The sequence below is a fragment of the Habropoda laboriosa genome, unplaced genomic scaffold (assembly GCF_001263275.1).
Source record: "Habropoda laboriosa isolate 0110345459 unplaced genomic scaffold, ASM126327v1 scaffold212, whole genome shotgun sequence".
Taxonomy (NCBI): domain Eukaryota; kingdom Metazoa; phylum Arthropoda; class Insecta; order Hymenoptera; family Apidae; genus Habropoda; species Habropoda laboriosa.
In genome coordinates, this window is record NW_017100509.1 from 2,750,580 (window position 1) to 2,766,847 (window position 16,268).

Here is a 16,268-nt window from a genome sequence, read left to right on the forward strand (position 1 = left end):
AGCTTAACCCCGAGAAGAAAAATTGTCACCCCGTACGATCTACAAGGCACGAAATCACGACTGCTCGGAATCAGCTTTTTGAGGCGGCTGCGATTCAATTTAGCGAGCAATTTACTACAGCCAAGCACAGATTGAGCCTGTTAGCGAAGTATAAGTCCTCCGGTCAGATCGAAAGGGTTAATGAGACGGCAACACGCGGGGCAAACGAGGACGATCAGAGACCACAGACGTGTTCATGGATTTCGACGGCCGAGAACACCGCAATTTCCCTATAGACAGGCCGAATACGGAATACAAACAAGCCGGATACCTCTACGCCACGGCCGGGAAGACACGTATAAGCGTCGCGTACGCGCCTTCTATCTCCTTGGCCAAACTTCGGGCGATATTTGCATTTTCCTTAGAATATTCCAAATCTCGCGAAGTCGCAGAGGCGTACTACGGGGGCCTCGAGAAACGCTTGTATTAATAGAAAAGGGGTTACCGGGTGTGCTCGAGGGATGTCGTAATGGTGTTCGAAATTGTTTTCGCAGAGTGGCTCTTGCCTCCGGAAAGATGTAATTGAAATTTATTCCTGCCGGGTGTATGATCGACTACGAATACCACTGGGAAACGAAGAAACTTGCTCGATACTGTGGGACAGATGGATGGGAAATAACGTCGAGTATTGAAATTTATTTTCGAGTTGTTGAATATTTTTTAGGAACGATTGACTATCGTCTGCCGATGGCTGGGTCATCGGGGACCCGAGTCATGAGGTCGATAACACTTTCTTGCAATTAGAAAAATGATTAGCGATTGAAAGGATAGTGTTACTATGAAATCGACAGGGAATTACAGAAAACTAGAGAATGTGGTTGTCAATAATTTAAATACCTTCGGTGCACATGACACACGTTTCACAAAAGTTCGTTTTATCTTTTGTCGCATTTGTAGTATTTCCAGTAATATTATTTTTAATGAACATTTGCCGATAGACCACGAATTCTTTTAATTTACCGACACTTTGGGTGAATTTCATTTGGAAGCAGGCAATTGCTGCAAACAACGAAGCTTCGAACACGAAGTACGAGTTATTTTAATTCTACTTTATCGGTCGTAGGTACATTTATCGCGAGGATGTTGCTTAAAAGACTGTTTAGGACAATGAAATTATCGAGAAACGCTGGCAGAGCCTAATACCAAGTGATAATACTTAATGAAACTACTTTGCTCTTGCGAGCTATCCGCAATTGATAACGATTGCAAAGTCTAAAGGAATAATTGAGTTTTCGTTTGATTTATAATTTACACCAAAGCGTGGTAGCTTTTTAGAGGACTCTTTAGTCGACAAAGTCTACGAATGAGAGAAAGCCCAATGAATTGAAACCACGAAAGCTCTCGTGTCGGATTTTTTCTTCCAGCTGGAAAATTAGAAGATTGAAATAAACGCGAGCAATTTCTTTGACCTTCTTCCTTCCACTAGTTGAAAGTTTACCGCGAGTTCGCAACTTGGGATACTTACGCGAAAATCGCAACATAATTTCATTATGTAAAAGAAGCTTATACTATCACCTAGTTGGCAAAGATGTTTCTGATACCTAGACACCGACAAATTTACCATTGCTACTTCGTGACGAATTCAAACTTCGATAATGCAATAAAATACGGTGGAATGAAATCTTTATTTTTCTAATTAAAAATCGAAGTTTAATTTTGAAAAATCTGAAAATTTACTTGGAATCAAAAGTACCAAATTAACGAAGCTAATTTCCATGCGAACAAAATCTGTCGATTGTTTTTCACAATTTAATCGACGTTCGAATTATTTCACACGGTGTATTTCTCCGCAATTCGTCGCAGAACTCCGACGAGCCCTCTTCCTTTCTCGCATTCGGTCATCCTCATTAACAATATTACACATTTAGTTTCAATTTCATCGCATTAAACGTAAATTTGGAATCCTCGTAATGGAATTTTAGAAATATGATACAATTAGTTTAATTGTTCGGCGGCAATGGTCTAAGATTCGCCGGACAGGGCCGGCGGGCGTATTCAATTACGGAAATAATCTAACAGAAATTGCGAATGCACGCTTCATCCGCGTCGTTGGAGTTTCCCATGGCTCGGCATTAAAGCTTTAAATGAAAAATTAGCAGCAGTTGCTCGTTACCACTTTACTCTAGCATAATATCATTAGACGCTGGTAACCAGATTATTTATCCCTTTACAGCTCTACCAAAGCGATCTTAACGAGAGAGCGAGGCACAGATTTGGCGAAAACACATCCATCTGGCAAGACAAACTTTTCTCTTTTTCAATTTTTCAACACTCTCTCTTTGTATCGCGTTTCTTTCTTCATGTTGGCTCCCACAACGTTCGTGAAGCCTGATTATTTAGCAAATAATTCTTTATTTGCAACACAGCAAATTCAAAGTTTGTGTAATCGTTCGTGCAAGAGTTCAGAGTTCTATTTGTCACCGTGTTTGTTCTCACAACAAAGTCACGTCACGTTTTGTCCATCACCGTTCAGTCCTTTTATATGTTCTTGTCCATCCATTTGGGTCCCTTGACGGGGGTGAGATTTGGGTGGGAGGCCAAGACTCCCAATCAAGTTAGGGCCTTGGTCGACGCCGGACGCCAACCGCTCACCCTTAGGCAAGGAGTGTTCTGGGTGAGGTACGCGTCACCTGGGCTTATGGGAAAAAGCCAGGGTAACGGTCCCTCGCTCGCATGTGCCTCAGCTCGCGCGGGTTTACGATACGTCAATCGCTATTGAGAAATTCCAAATTCTCAGCTTCTGTGAGAGGTTTGGAGCCCTCCTGGCAATAAGGAATAACTAACGAACGAAACATTAAACGCGTATTCAAACCTTAACCCTTTCGTTACGAGCGCCGGATGTAGACGGCATCCACTCGATGACCTGTGTGTACGAGCGCCGGCTATAGCCGGCATCCACGCGATGACCTGTGTGTACGAGCGCCGGCTGTAGCCGGCGTCAGCGTGGTACCGCCTTGATCACCGGCCCCGCGATAATAATATTATTATTTATAATAATTGCAAAATCTCCAAATATGTCGTTATGTAACACTTAAAGAAGAGTACGATCCGGAGAATGACAAGGTAGCGTTGAAAGACCTAAGTCCGAACACCAGTTTACCGACGCGCAATATGCACACTTTGCGGCACAGTGCTCCGTTCAGTGGCGCGGACTGCCGTAACGAAAGGGTTAATCTGAAAAATAGCAGAGTCGCGTCCGTATCGTAAACCTGGTCTAAACTTAAGTATCCTTAACACTTCAACTTGCTGAAGTTTAAACACACGGTGCGAACCGGTGAAATGAAATCGTTCTAATTCGAAAACATTGTTACGGCGTGGAAGCTGCGTTCGCGAAACGATTTAGAAAAGCGTAAGAAAAGTGTAATACGCGTGTGAAGGATAATCTAACCGCGTTGGAACGCGGATAAAAGCATAATTAAATTTACACCGGCTATCTCTCTCTCTCCCTTCTCGCGGGGGTCTTATTAAAGCGGAAACTTGAGATTTTTCGAATTATTATTCTCCCACGTTGCTGAAACCCCTACTTTTCCCAATGGTTGGGCTAGACGGAGATGCGTAATGAAATGGTCTTCATGGTTGCGGATATGAAATCCAATACGACAGGGGAAATGGTTCTATTTTTGTGTTCAAACATGGGCACGATATAGCAAGAGGGATATCGAATCAAGAAAAGTGCTTGTGAATTTAGTGCTGTATAGGTTGTTTGAGAAATTGGTTTTATCGAGAAAGGTACTTTACTTGGACAAGAGGAGAAAAATCTAAAATTCCCTATATGATCGATTTTTTTCATGGTCTGTCTGCGTGTCTCTTACGACGAATTTTAACCACCGTAATGCTAGCAGTGGGTGATAATGAAAATATGTCTGTTTGTGTTTGTGTTGAAATGAAATTACAATATCGAGGCTCATTTTGCTTTGAATAATTTTTAATTCGCAATTGTTCGCTGAATGTTCACGTGGAAAGTTAAACTTAGCTTATGTAGCTATGAAAAATACGGTTAAGATGTAAGAATGAAGTTAGTAATTGGTAACGATACTTCTCCCCGTAATTATCGCCCCTGGATTCCTTTGGGCATATTTTCGTTACATTTTAATCCTGAAAATTTTCTTACACTATGTCCTTGACGCTTATGGGCGTTTCGAATGTTTGCTTGCTCCATCGTAATTTAACGACACAAATTTTAAAACTGTACAGCGTTACATTTCAATTTTTAAAATTTTCGAAAAGTTTTTTAACGCAGAACATTTACCGTTTACCACGCGCGTTACACGCTAAAATATGCCGCAGCGAAAGGGTTAAGTAATTTACTATATGTTACAAGCAGTAAAAATTAAAATGCTCAAGATCTATAAAACAACGAAACTGTAACACGCATTTGTCGTATGACAGATATAATATTGCCTAAAGTGTTGCCAAATGTGCATTTGCAAATGTGTCGGTGTTTCATAAAAAAAAAAAAAATAAGAATTCAGTGTAACTAGGCTTTTTCAAAATTAAACGTTGAAATGCAAAACCGTGAATTCTTCGCAGCTGGCTGTATTAATTCGACCATACACTGTATTTGTCACTCGTTCGATAAATAGTATTGCCATTAGACACGCTATGTGAGAAATCGGATGAATAATTTGTCTAGTCTGCTTAATTGCAGCAGAATTTAGAGTGAAATAGAGGAACGAAATGATTTGTCAGAGGGAAAATTTCTCGTCTCTGTTTAAGAAGTAAATGCCTCCTCCAACTTTTGTCGATTCCTTAGTTTGAACAACTTTTTTATCTTCAATTTAAAACGTGACCGTGTACGACTACCAACTTGTAACACTCGTTCCACTTTTTTCCCCATTCTGAGTCGTAACACGTTTTTCACGTTGTTATATTCTGTTTGGTGTCTGGTACAATTGCCAGAGAATAATAAAATATTAGGGAGAGCTGGGGAGGAAGTAACGACGTTATTAGGGAGAAAAGAAGAAATGGTGCCTCGATGTCACATTAATTCTTGCACTTCAACTATAAGCGAGAAACGTTTACCTTTTAACGAAGTTAACTTTGTAACAAAGCTACGTTAATGTATTATCTTTTTCATACTTATACCCACGGAACATACCGACAAAGTTTGATCAGAAAATCTGGAACGACATTCTTCTTGTAGGGGGAAAAGAAAAACGAAATCTGAATTCTGTGCAATTTTTAACAAACAAATTCGTCATGGTACGTTTCTGTAATCGTTGATTATGCCTAATTCTGCATTTCACCTAAGCTTCAGGTAAAACTTCACTCTCAAAAATGTTAACCGACGAATTGTAGACGGTGATTACGATATAATACTCTATTCCACGAATAAACTTCCGTATACAACGAAACAAAAGTGTAACTTCACTTTTCAAAACCTCGAATCAGCGGACACACGAGGAAACTCCGAAAAGTAGCTGAAACTTCTTGAAATCAAAGAGTGTACATGGCGGTAAGAAAAATCCGAGTTGCGTGATGCCCTGGCTAAAAAAGAAGAAAAAAAGGAAAAACGATTCATTCTATACGGTAACCGTAAAAGGGACTACAGAAGTACCTCACTTTGAAGCAAAGGAAACTTTCTCGAGATAGCAATTCCAAGGTTACGATTCACGGTGAATCCTTTCCCCTAGAAATCTTTAATCTTCTCCTAGCACAATTCTAAAGAAAAAATAAGAGAAATGATATGAAACGAGTGGTGAAAAGAGGCTGTCTAAAAGTACACGTGTACACAGTTTCGTCGCAAGAATTTCAGCGGTCGGTCAGCGGTTGATGAATTTTCATAGGGGAAAACTTACCCTGTAACCCCCCAAATGTTTGACCAGACACGTAAAAGTTGCGTCCCTTCCGAGCGGCACCGTTAGATTCGTGATAGGACCAGCGAATTCGGGTGGGAAAGCACCACCTGAAACAGATACGACGCACGTGAAAAACTCCACAGATTTGCATATCTTGCTTGCTGCACAATTCACCGACATGACGTTTTCATTTACCGACAGTTGGTAAAGAATGGTCGAACGAAGAGAGGGGGTAAGAAGGGGCGAGATAAGTTTCGTTTAATGAACGTGGATCTTGCTGTCGAATTGAAAGGAGGTAGGGGGTTGGGTTTAATTAATTAAAACATTCGAAAACGAGGGCGAAATATTTTTCGTTTTTTATTGCGAAGTTCTTTTTTGTAATTGAAGCAATACGAAGGATAGACACGCGGGAAATATAATATGCGGCTGGATCGACAAGGGGTGGCGCGTTGTTTCGAAACGGAATAACGCTCAAGTGCACGCGTATAATATTTCATATTTAATGCGGCCGTTAAATTATTTTAGTACTTAACGCGAAACGTTATTTATTATTTGATAGCTCGATACGCGCGAGCCACGGACATTTCGAATATTTTTCAACGTAGGAAGGAGGATGTTACCCTCTCTGTCTCGCCCCTATTTCGAATACGTTCCCATCTCTCTACGTTGCGTGCACACGTTTATTTATGCGGATCCATTATCCTACCCTTGGCGAAATTTACCGAATAATATCCTCGATCGTGACGCAGACATTTTCATTGTTCTTTACCTGTACGTATGCGTTTTTGTTTACGTACAATTTGGTTTGTAAGTATCGAGACGCGTATTATGTTCGTACAGGAAGTGTTGTACGATTTAAATTACATTTCATTTAGCAAGATTTCAGAGCGAATCGTGTTTTCCTTGGGATCTCGATCATTTTTTTATGACGGTTGGGTTTGATTTGTTTTCAGTATTTTGTTACGAATCGCGATATGTTTGTTGCGAAACCGATAATTGTCCCTCTTTTTGAGTCGGACCATTTAAGGAATCTACTCGGGATAGGGGACTCGGGTAGTGCTCGAAAGGTAGATTATTATTTGTATATATGATAGATGTATATTTGTGAATAAACGTTGTGCAGAGCGCGAAATGTCTAGGCTTACTGATAGGAAAATTGTGTGTCGTGTCGTGTGGTGTTCGCTATTTTATAAACTACGTGTGTGTTGTGATTGGTGGTGTGAAAAGTGTCGTAGGTGGTGGAAGTGTTTGGGGTGTGTCTGCTGGTGGTGTGAAAGTGGGGAATTTGTCCTTACATTTGTTATATTGCTTGTCGAATTTTTGGTGTAATAAAGTAATTTGCCCATGCCGGCTAAGACCTCGCTTTTTAGAAGGTGCTGTCTATTGAAAATACCGATGTTATTGTTCGGCTCGTTGGTACGGCCGAACAACCCAAGCGGCGTCTGTTACGCATGTGACAATTTGGAGAGGAGTGTTGGTATTTTAAGAAACCTACAGAGCGTTATTAATTTCGCTTATTAATTTCCAACGTGTCTTTCTCGCGAGTGGTAAAGTGAGAAAAATAGAGGAGGACAAAGTTTTGTAGTAATTGTTCTTGTCAATAACTATCCTCAAGTGGACAATAATTTACATTAATTTTTTTTTAAACTCCTTAATTGAGCCACTCAGAAGCCAAAGTGACTAACTCCATAAAATAAAATCTATGAAGTTTGTGTTAGTTATGAAAAATTCTGCACCAAGCCTGTGCTTCGATACTAAAATTGAAAGTATATGAAAAAGTGGAGTTACTCACTTTAGCTTCTGAGTGGCTCATATCTGAGGCAATGCTTACTTACAAAGAGTGAGACTTGAGCTTCGTTTTTGACACGTTCAATTTAAAAAACATCCCGATTAAAAATCACTTCCTCTAATTTCACGATTAACAATTAATCACTGTTCGGTCTCAGCCGATGCGTGTCGTCGCTTGTGAAAATCCGGCACGTAGTCGAGATTTCATTCGAAGAGGTTGGAAAAGCACTCCAACATAGCTCTGCTCTGTACGTACAAAGAAACAGGCTAGGAACCGTCAAAAACGTAGAAATTGATTTTCCGTTATTCACTCTAAGCAACATCGTCCCAACATTTCCTCCTGGAGGAACTCTCGCGTACGATGGCATTTACATTTGTCGGCGCAAACGTACCCGAAATTGTATTAATATTGTTGCGCAAATTTATCTGTAAGAACGTGAACGTTCCGCACCTTGATACGTGCCCTGCTGGAAGACGCAGAGAGCGTCGCAGTACAGATGCTTTGTACTTGGTGCAGTTACACATCGAATTTCATGTTTCATTTTCGTGGCGCAGCGTGCAAGGGTAATTTGATACAGAATAAACGAGCCGTGTCTGCGCGATGCCCGTAATATCAAATGCCTCACATTTCCTGCGATATTAAACGGTACTCGATTAGCCCTAACCGCCCTACACCGCTGCGTTCTTCGTCGATAAATTTCGATGCTCTGTGTAGTTTATCGCGATTATCAAACGCGGCCAATGGTAACATTCTCTTTGCCGTAATTTTCGGTTCGGTGGAAGAATTTGTCGTACCTTGAAAAGGATCGTTGTTGTTCACATTGCGACGAGGATCGATCGGTTCTTGCGAAAAAGCGAGTCTACTCTGGAAAGAAAAACGTTGTTGCAGCTTTTTCTTTTAGGTAAATAGACAGTATCTAGTCGCGTGAAGATAACGACCATCGTTATTTCGAATAATTGCCGTCGTTTATGGTTGCCAGCGTTTTAACTATCCATTGAAGGCTTAAGAGTCGAGTGTTCCGAAGTGTTCTAGATTAGAAGCTGCTCTAATTGATATTTAAGAAACCTTGCCGTTCCAATTTCTCTCTAACTTTGTTTCGAAGTATGATGGTTTGCAATGAAAATTTTATTAGGTGATAAATGTGACGTTTTCTGGGGGGATTTTTGTATTTTTTACGAGTTGGTTGTAGAGGAGGTTGGTTTACATAATGGAGATTTTCGTGCAATTTTCCAGCGTCGATTAAAAAAGTTGTCAACGTGAGACTTGTAAAGTCACTAGGTTGGCAAATGGAATACTTGATCTGCACTTAATGAAACGTTTTTACGTTTCTGTAGCGTTGATGTGTGCCTGCAAATTCAGTTCATAACCGAGTTTCTTGTGTACTCTGGTGGTTTAAATTTTAAAGCGTGTCGTGAGTAAAAAAATGTGGGCAATCAAGTCTGAAGCAGTGTAAATTTATTGTATTTCAGAATAATATACTCAATAGTGGAATAAATAGCGAAAAATACAAAGTAGCACTTGTAATTTTTGGAAAGAAATTCGATTCGATTGTTCTTAAATTATTATTTCTTTCAAATTAGAATTCTTAATGTTTTAGGACTGTTAAACATTTTTCCAAGAATATTAATTTTCTTATCTTTAAATTCTTAAAATTAGAATTATTAAATACTTCTCCGAGAATATTAATTTTATTCTGGAATCGTTGATTAGCTCCTTGAATCGTTTTGCTTTTAAGCACAACGCCAAATCGTCGAAAAATTTCATATCTTTCTACCGAACCCTGTGCAATTTCGTTGCAAGTAATTATCTTATCTTTTCATTTGTAGCAGTAAAGAAAGTTTTGAAAGCGTATTGCTTCCCTGTTATCTATTTTTCTGCCTCGATGGTCAATAACGACACTTTTCCTGTCGATATCTAACAAATAAGTCGAAATACTCGATCGTAATCGTTGAACGGAAGAACAAGAAATATCCGCTGTAGATTCACAATAATCAGATCCTTCGCTCGGTCGCTTTTTATTAAACAGTCTTTTTCTCTTTGCGGTAAATAAACTGGTAGAAGTTTCGGAGTACGGCCAACGAGAAGATTGAATTAAGTTGTAGATTTATCAGAGATACGTCTTAAATGAAATTATTTTGCCAAATATACTTGCAGAGTTTCCCTTCAATTTTAATCAAATTTCTTATTTAAAGCTGCGTTTATTTAGTATTCACATTTCACTTTGTTTCCTTCCACTCTTGAAACTCTCTTTCGACTTCGCTGAACGTTGCACCTTTTTCGGTCTGCTTTGTTTTCTACTTGTTTCACCTTTTACGGTCGCTACGAATTCATAGTTTTTTCGTTGTGAATCGCCTTAACGCGGCTCGAAACGGTATCGTAAACAGTTTAATGCCTCGAGAGCGAAGCAACAACCGTTTCTTGTAAATCACTTGGAGAATTGCCGAGATAAGGGTTAATTTATTTAAGTCAATATTACATTTTGTTAAGATTGAGTCTCTGGATTGAGTTTTAACACAAAGGGTATCGCAGGATAAAATGGTGAAAAGTGCCCCTGAACCGATTTTACCTGGCAATGCACCATTCGATAGCTTACCAGAAGAAAACATCGTACACCAAGTTCCAGCCCCCTATCTCAACCCGGAGAGTAGTTACAGGGTAAATCCGAATTATCGGTTTTTACCACATTTTCCCTATTTATGCAAAAATTCCAAGAAAATTCTAGAATATTGTAGACATGGTTGTTTGTGGCTGTGATTTTTTTCAGATTTTTTCGTTGCAAATCCTAAGTGCAAAAAATCAAAAACGCAAAAGGTGTCGAAAAATGGAGATTTCGGGTTGAAGTTTTCGATTCGCCAGATTTTTACTTTTACAGCAGACGCGAGCAGACGTGACAAGCTCACGTTTTCTATTTTTCCCCTCAAAATCAACTATTTAGAATTTCAAGAAATTTATCGATGTTGCCTCTCGTAATCATCTATATAAAATTCGAAGAAATTCTTCTACTTTTCCTCTCACAATCTCCTAATCGCCCATACAAAATCTGAAGAAACTCAACACAAACGAAAGGTACAATTTCCTCGTCGTCGTCCTCGCCGGTCGCCGTGGGCATCGATGTCCTACAAAGTACATACATAAATCAACCTCTAGATTTGCATTTCTCAATTTCTTCCGCGAACGACGCGACACAGCAAAGAAACACCGCTCCGCCACAAGTTCCCATGTCAATTATCAAGCAACTCTTTGAATATGAGAAACCGATGAAATAAATCTTGGCCGCATTCCTGTCGCGTAAAATTCCTTCTGAAAAGCTGCTGTCGACAAGCGCCGTAGTCCAAGTCCAATTAGAACCAGCCGGGGGGAAGGGATCCTATTCCAAAGGCATGAAATTACAATAATTAGCGCTCGAGACTTTTAAACCTCTTTTCCGCTCCACGTCAGAAGTACAGAAAGGGGATGGAAACAAACGTCAAGCTGTAACAACAAGCAAAAAAGACAGACAGAGAGAGAGAGAAGGTGGATGGAAAGTTAAAAGAGCCGAACTGAGACGTCGTCGGATAATGAAATAAGGGGCAACACTTTTTAGTTAAACGGGTAGCGTTCGCGAGGTAAACTACACGACAAAAGGGACGGAAAGAGGAATTCCGGAGCGAAGATAAGCTCGAAGCCAAGCCGTGGGATCTTGGAGGAGACAAGCTTGACCTATTTGTCTCATAACAACGGTAATAGGATTGGAAAGTATTATAAGTACAAGTGACAATCGCCGTGGGACAAACAATCTGCCGAGTGGCCGAGAGCAAAGTAAATTGATGGCGGCGACATTACGCGGAAATAAAAGCTGAGAATAAACGTCCACTCAGCAGCCAACCCGGGGAAAAATGAAATTCTTCTATTGAGCCTTGGAGTGAGAAAGTTTCTCTTTTATCGTAATTTAACGTCGGTATTAATTCGCGAGTAGCCCTCGATGCGCTCCGCGAATCGCTTTGTTCGCCTCTTGCATTTTCCCGAGAAAAAAATTGGCTGGCTTTTTTTTTGGATTTCTTCGAGTTGACGTTTTCGTGAATTATTATTTGGGAAAAATACGACGAACAGATGAGAATAACGCTGTGAGACAATTTTTATGGAAATATTAGTTCGTTCTCATTTTTTTCACTTTTGCAAACAAGAAATTCGAAATCTTTATGAAATTGTTTATTTTTAATTTTTTTCTGTTAATTCACTTTATTTCAGTATAAATGAGACCTGAACGAAGCTACGATATTCTTATTTCTTGGATTAAAAAATTGATCTGACGTTAAGTTCAAGTGATTTTCGAGGTCTCTGAAATTCTTAAATCGGCCATTTCGCATGCAAGAACCTAATAAAAGCGGATGTCAGGCAATTTCTGCAGGGAACAATCTCTGCGATATTTATCGTTTCGCTGATTTTTCCTGTATTTTTTGACGATATTCATCGATTCCTTCCAAGGCGATACCGTAAGTGATTTACATGGACGTAATCGAGGTAAAGACAAATATTGCCGAGCGATTAACTGACAAGAATGAAATTTCTGCACTAAATTTGAAATACCAGGAGCATCGGGATGCTTGGACCTAGCTTGGTCTATCGATTTTGTATTTCTATCGGATACCGATACTGAAATATCAGAACGGCGAGGCATTAAAACAAGTCTTTTCCTTTCTTAATATCGCTACGCGATTGGATCGTGTCTTAAATTATTTATAACGCATTACCTAGCGCAACCCTCGCTCGATTTTATTTCGAGAATCTGAAACATCTTCCGCGACAGTTTTCTAATTACTTTGTCGATTAATTAGCGGTGCAAACAAGGGGGAGATGATCACTTTGGTATCTTCGCGGAACGAGTTTTTCACCGGTACGAGTGAACTGTGCGATTAAAAGCTAGCATTATCTTGTTCATGATTTACAATAAAAAAAAGTTAGGCCATCTAATGCTGTTGAACTTTTTTTTTTTACAACGTCGTACCTTATCTACTGCTTTCATTTCCCTCGTTATTGCGTGCGTTAAGGCGAGACAACAAGGTGTTAAACAATTGTAAATGAGGAAAGATTGTGATGAAAAGAAGAGAAAAATTTCGAGGAAATGATAAGAAGAAAAGGAGCAATACGTAATATTTGTTTTTTTTTTTTTTTTTTTTTTAATGATTTGAACGAGATATTACTGGGTCGAGTAATTCGATCCTCGAGTTAACGAAAATTTGTCGTATATACATGGTGAAACGTAGGAAAGGAAGCGATACTATTTTTGTTTTTTTTTTATAAAAGTTCCTGTTCCAGGAGAGAAACATACGAAGCGGCAATTGCAAGGGAAAAGTTCTATCCTGTCACGATTAATAAAATTCCTTATTACGAAACAGGAAGTACACGTTACGTCCAAGATACTAATCTGACGCTAACGCGAACATTCCGCGGAAGTTAAGAATTTTACGATATTTAATATAGGTAATAAGCTGGCCAGCAAAGTTCGATAATAAGCTATTCGAGAAAAGTTTTCGCGTCTGAGGATCGCTGCCTGTTGCTCTATATATACGTATTGATAAATGTGACGGGTATAAACAATTTATACGAGCAACCGTACAATTGCTCCTCTTTGTGATAAACGAACGCATTCCCATTTGCCGAAGAAAATGATTTCCCTATTAAGGATTATAGGGAACACTCCACTTACAGAACACCTTGTATATTTTTTGCTACAATTGTGAAAGAAATAGAATCGCTCTCTTCGCGGTTGCACCACAATTTACAGAACACCCTGTATTTTTTTCGCTGCAATTGTGAGCTAAATCCTTTCACGATTGTATCTCCACTTACAGAACACCCTGTTTTTTTTGTTTGCTACAATTGTGAAAGAAATGGGACTACTTCCTTCACGCTTGCACCACCATTTACAGAGCACCCTATATATTCTTTCGCTAGAATTATCAGCGAAGTGGGACCCACTGCCTTCACGGTTGCACCGCCATTTACAGAACACCCTGTATATGTTTTCGCTAAAACTGAGTGAAATGGGACCACGGTCTTCACTATTGCGCCACCATTTACAGAGCACCCTAAATATTCTTTCGCTAGAATTATCAGCGAAATAGGACCCACTGCCTTCACGGTTGCACTGCCATTCACAGAGCACCCGGTATATTTTTCCGCTACAATCATGCTCGAAATTTACATTTTTCCAGCGTCGCTCGCTGGAGCAGCGCTCATTAAAACAATCTTCCTGTACAAAAAAATCTTGCCGATTTAACTACCATCCCTTATTCGACATTATCGATCTATCCGTCGTTTATGTTGTTCACCGTTACTTCTACCTCTCTACCACCTTACATTCGCAATCGGAATGAAAACCGTTTTGTTGATCATTTCTTTTGTTTCCATTTCCTCTCCCCACGTCTTTTCTCCAGACTTTTCTCCCGCTTTTACTCTCTGCCTCCAACGGGGAGAAATACGAAACACGGTAAAAGAGTTGCCTCTGTCTGTGTGTTATTATCTTCAATTGAAAAGTAGATCATAGCGGTAGCGAACGTAAACAATATTAAACGCATACGTTACGAGAGAGGGGCAGAGGGAAAAACGTAAATCTGTAATATGCAATATCACGGGTGCGGCATAAAGGCAGAGAGAACACGCTTTCGCCCGAGATCCTGCCCTCGGAATGTGGCGTCGTCGCGCTATCCTGTAGCTTTTCATTGCTCCCTATGCATACTATCGGTTAAGTGATATACACGATGATTAAGTGAACGCACTGGGCCACGTTAACGCGATTATTACCGGTCTCTGTACTTCTCTTTTTTCCCGCTTTTTTTTTTTCTCATTCGAGACACTAGCGGCCCCGTGAAAAGGAACATTGCTATTCCCCGGGCAAAAAGTATGACTTTAATTAAACCATGGAAGGATTTCGCTTGACTTATTTGTTCGGAAAACTTCGGTCCCGTTTTACGCTGAAAGAAACGAAGAAGAGATTCACCGTGTGCTGCACGCAGGACAAAATACGCGATCTCATTTCGAACGTGAAATTAACCGAGCAATTCGTTCTGACCTATTGTTTAGATTTAACAGCGTGTCAGTTATTTCGCGCTACGTCCATTCATTCCGGCTTTGTTAAATATTTTCGAAACGCGCACAAAGGAGCGAAGGATGTTACAGAAAAAACAGTACGGGATTAATGAGAAGAACTTCATATTTTTTCGAAACAGTAATTTTCAATTGTGGTTAATTATTTTCACCGTGAAACGAGATTTCTCTTCGATAACGCTACTTTTTTAAGGGAAAGAATTTTCTTTTTTTTTTTTCGCCGCGAGTGTTGCTTATGCGAGGAGTGAAAAAAGAAAGAAAGCGCGGAGGCAGCACGTAGGTCGCTGATTAACAAGATTCCGAAGGGGAAATAATTAATTCCGGAACAGCCAGGGCATTATGGTAAAATATCGCGAAACTGGCGTGAAATTATTTCCATAGAATTAAATTAAGCGGAATTTCATTTCACTCCCGTGTACAGCTGTCCGAAATTAGTTCGAGAGCATTTTGCAGCCACTTTACTCCGTTTGGTACATGGAAACCCTTGCACGTCACTGGGTTTTAATTTTTTAACTCCTTGAAATCAGGTTGAAAAAGTTTGGAAAAAAGAAGAAGGGGGAGAGGAACGATTGACTCGTCGAAGTCTCGCGGCGAACTTTATTTATTCATCGGGCATTTGTCGAACAAATTGGGTTCATTATCAGGTGAAAATCAGACGAAATGAACGGTGCAGAAAGAGAGATTTCAATGAAATGTCGTAAAAACGTGAAGGAACAAAGGCGATCGAGATGGATCTTGAAGTTATTGTGTACACCCTCGTTCGCATAAATTTGCACATTCGAACCGTTTTTTACGAAAATTTACAATAACACCGGCGTATAATGAACTTACCCGAGGAATTTTAAGTTAAATATTTCTAAAAAGCTAATATAAACGCTTGAAATTCTTGTACCTTCGCGAAGCTGCAACGAAGAAGTGTGACGAAAAATTCCACGCAACTCATTATTCGAGAATGTCACAGTCAATTAAATCAGTTTAAAGCATAATATTTGTGACCTGTATAAAAAACAAAAAATGGTTCTGTAATGGTAGAATTTATACCGCAGTTGAAATATTTGAGAAAAAGTTTCCGCATTAATATTCATGGAATGAGGGAAATTGGAAAACTATTTTTGCGAATATGCAAAGCAAACAATTACTCTTTGCATAGAGGAAAATTCGTAATGTTAAATTTTCGAAAATTCCTGCTTTTATGTTCATCAAACTTGTTACATTTTTTTTTTTTTTTTTTTATTATTAAACGTTGGTCTTCGTTCATTTGCTAAACTGACAAATACATATACTTGCTGCTCTCTATTCGTCTCTCTTTGATTATCATTTGCTTCAGTACTTCGTACCTGGCGTTCTTATATTTTCTTAGCTGCTCCACTTTTTCAGAATTCTCTACTTTCTCACTTTCCCTTTGTATCTCTCTCGCTCTCTTTACACAGTTGACCAACTTCTTGTCCCTCGTTCCTACTTTTCCATGTCTTAGTTTCCTTAATATCTTCCACCAAAAGTTCCATCCTCTTTCTAATGAATCGATTTTCTCGTCCTTGTCTCGCTTCTCTATCTAT

At 39.5% G+C, this 16,268-nt stretch overlaps 1 protein-coding gene across 1 annotated transcript in view; it reads right to left on the reverse strand.

The window, feature by feature from the left end:
- LOC108576178 (lachesin-like) overlaps nucleotides 1-16,268 on the reverse strand; it is a 61,423-nt gene that overhangs the window by 36,386 nt on the left and 8,769 nt on the right. The window contains exon 2 of the mRNA XM_017939121.1: nucleotides 5,838-5,944. Coding sequence (XP_017794610.1) covers nucleotides 5,838-5,944 — 107 coding nt within the window. The remainder of the gene's footprint in view (nucleotides 1-5,837; nucleotides 5,945-16,268) is intronic.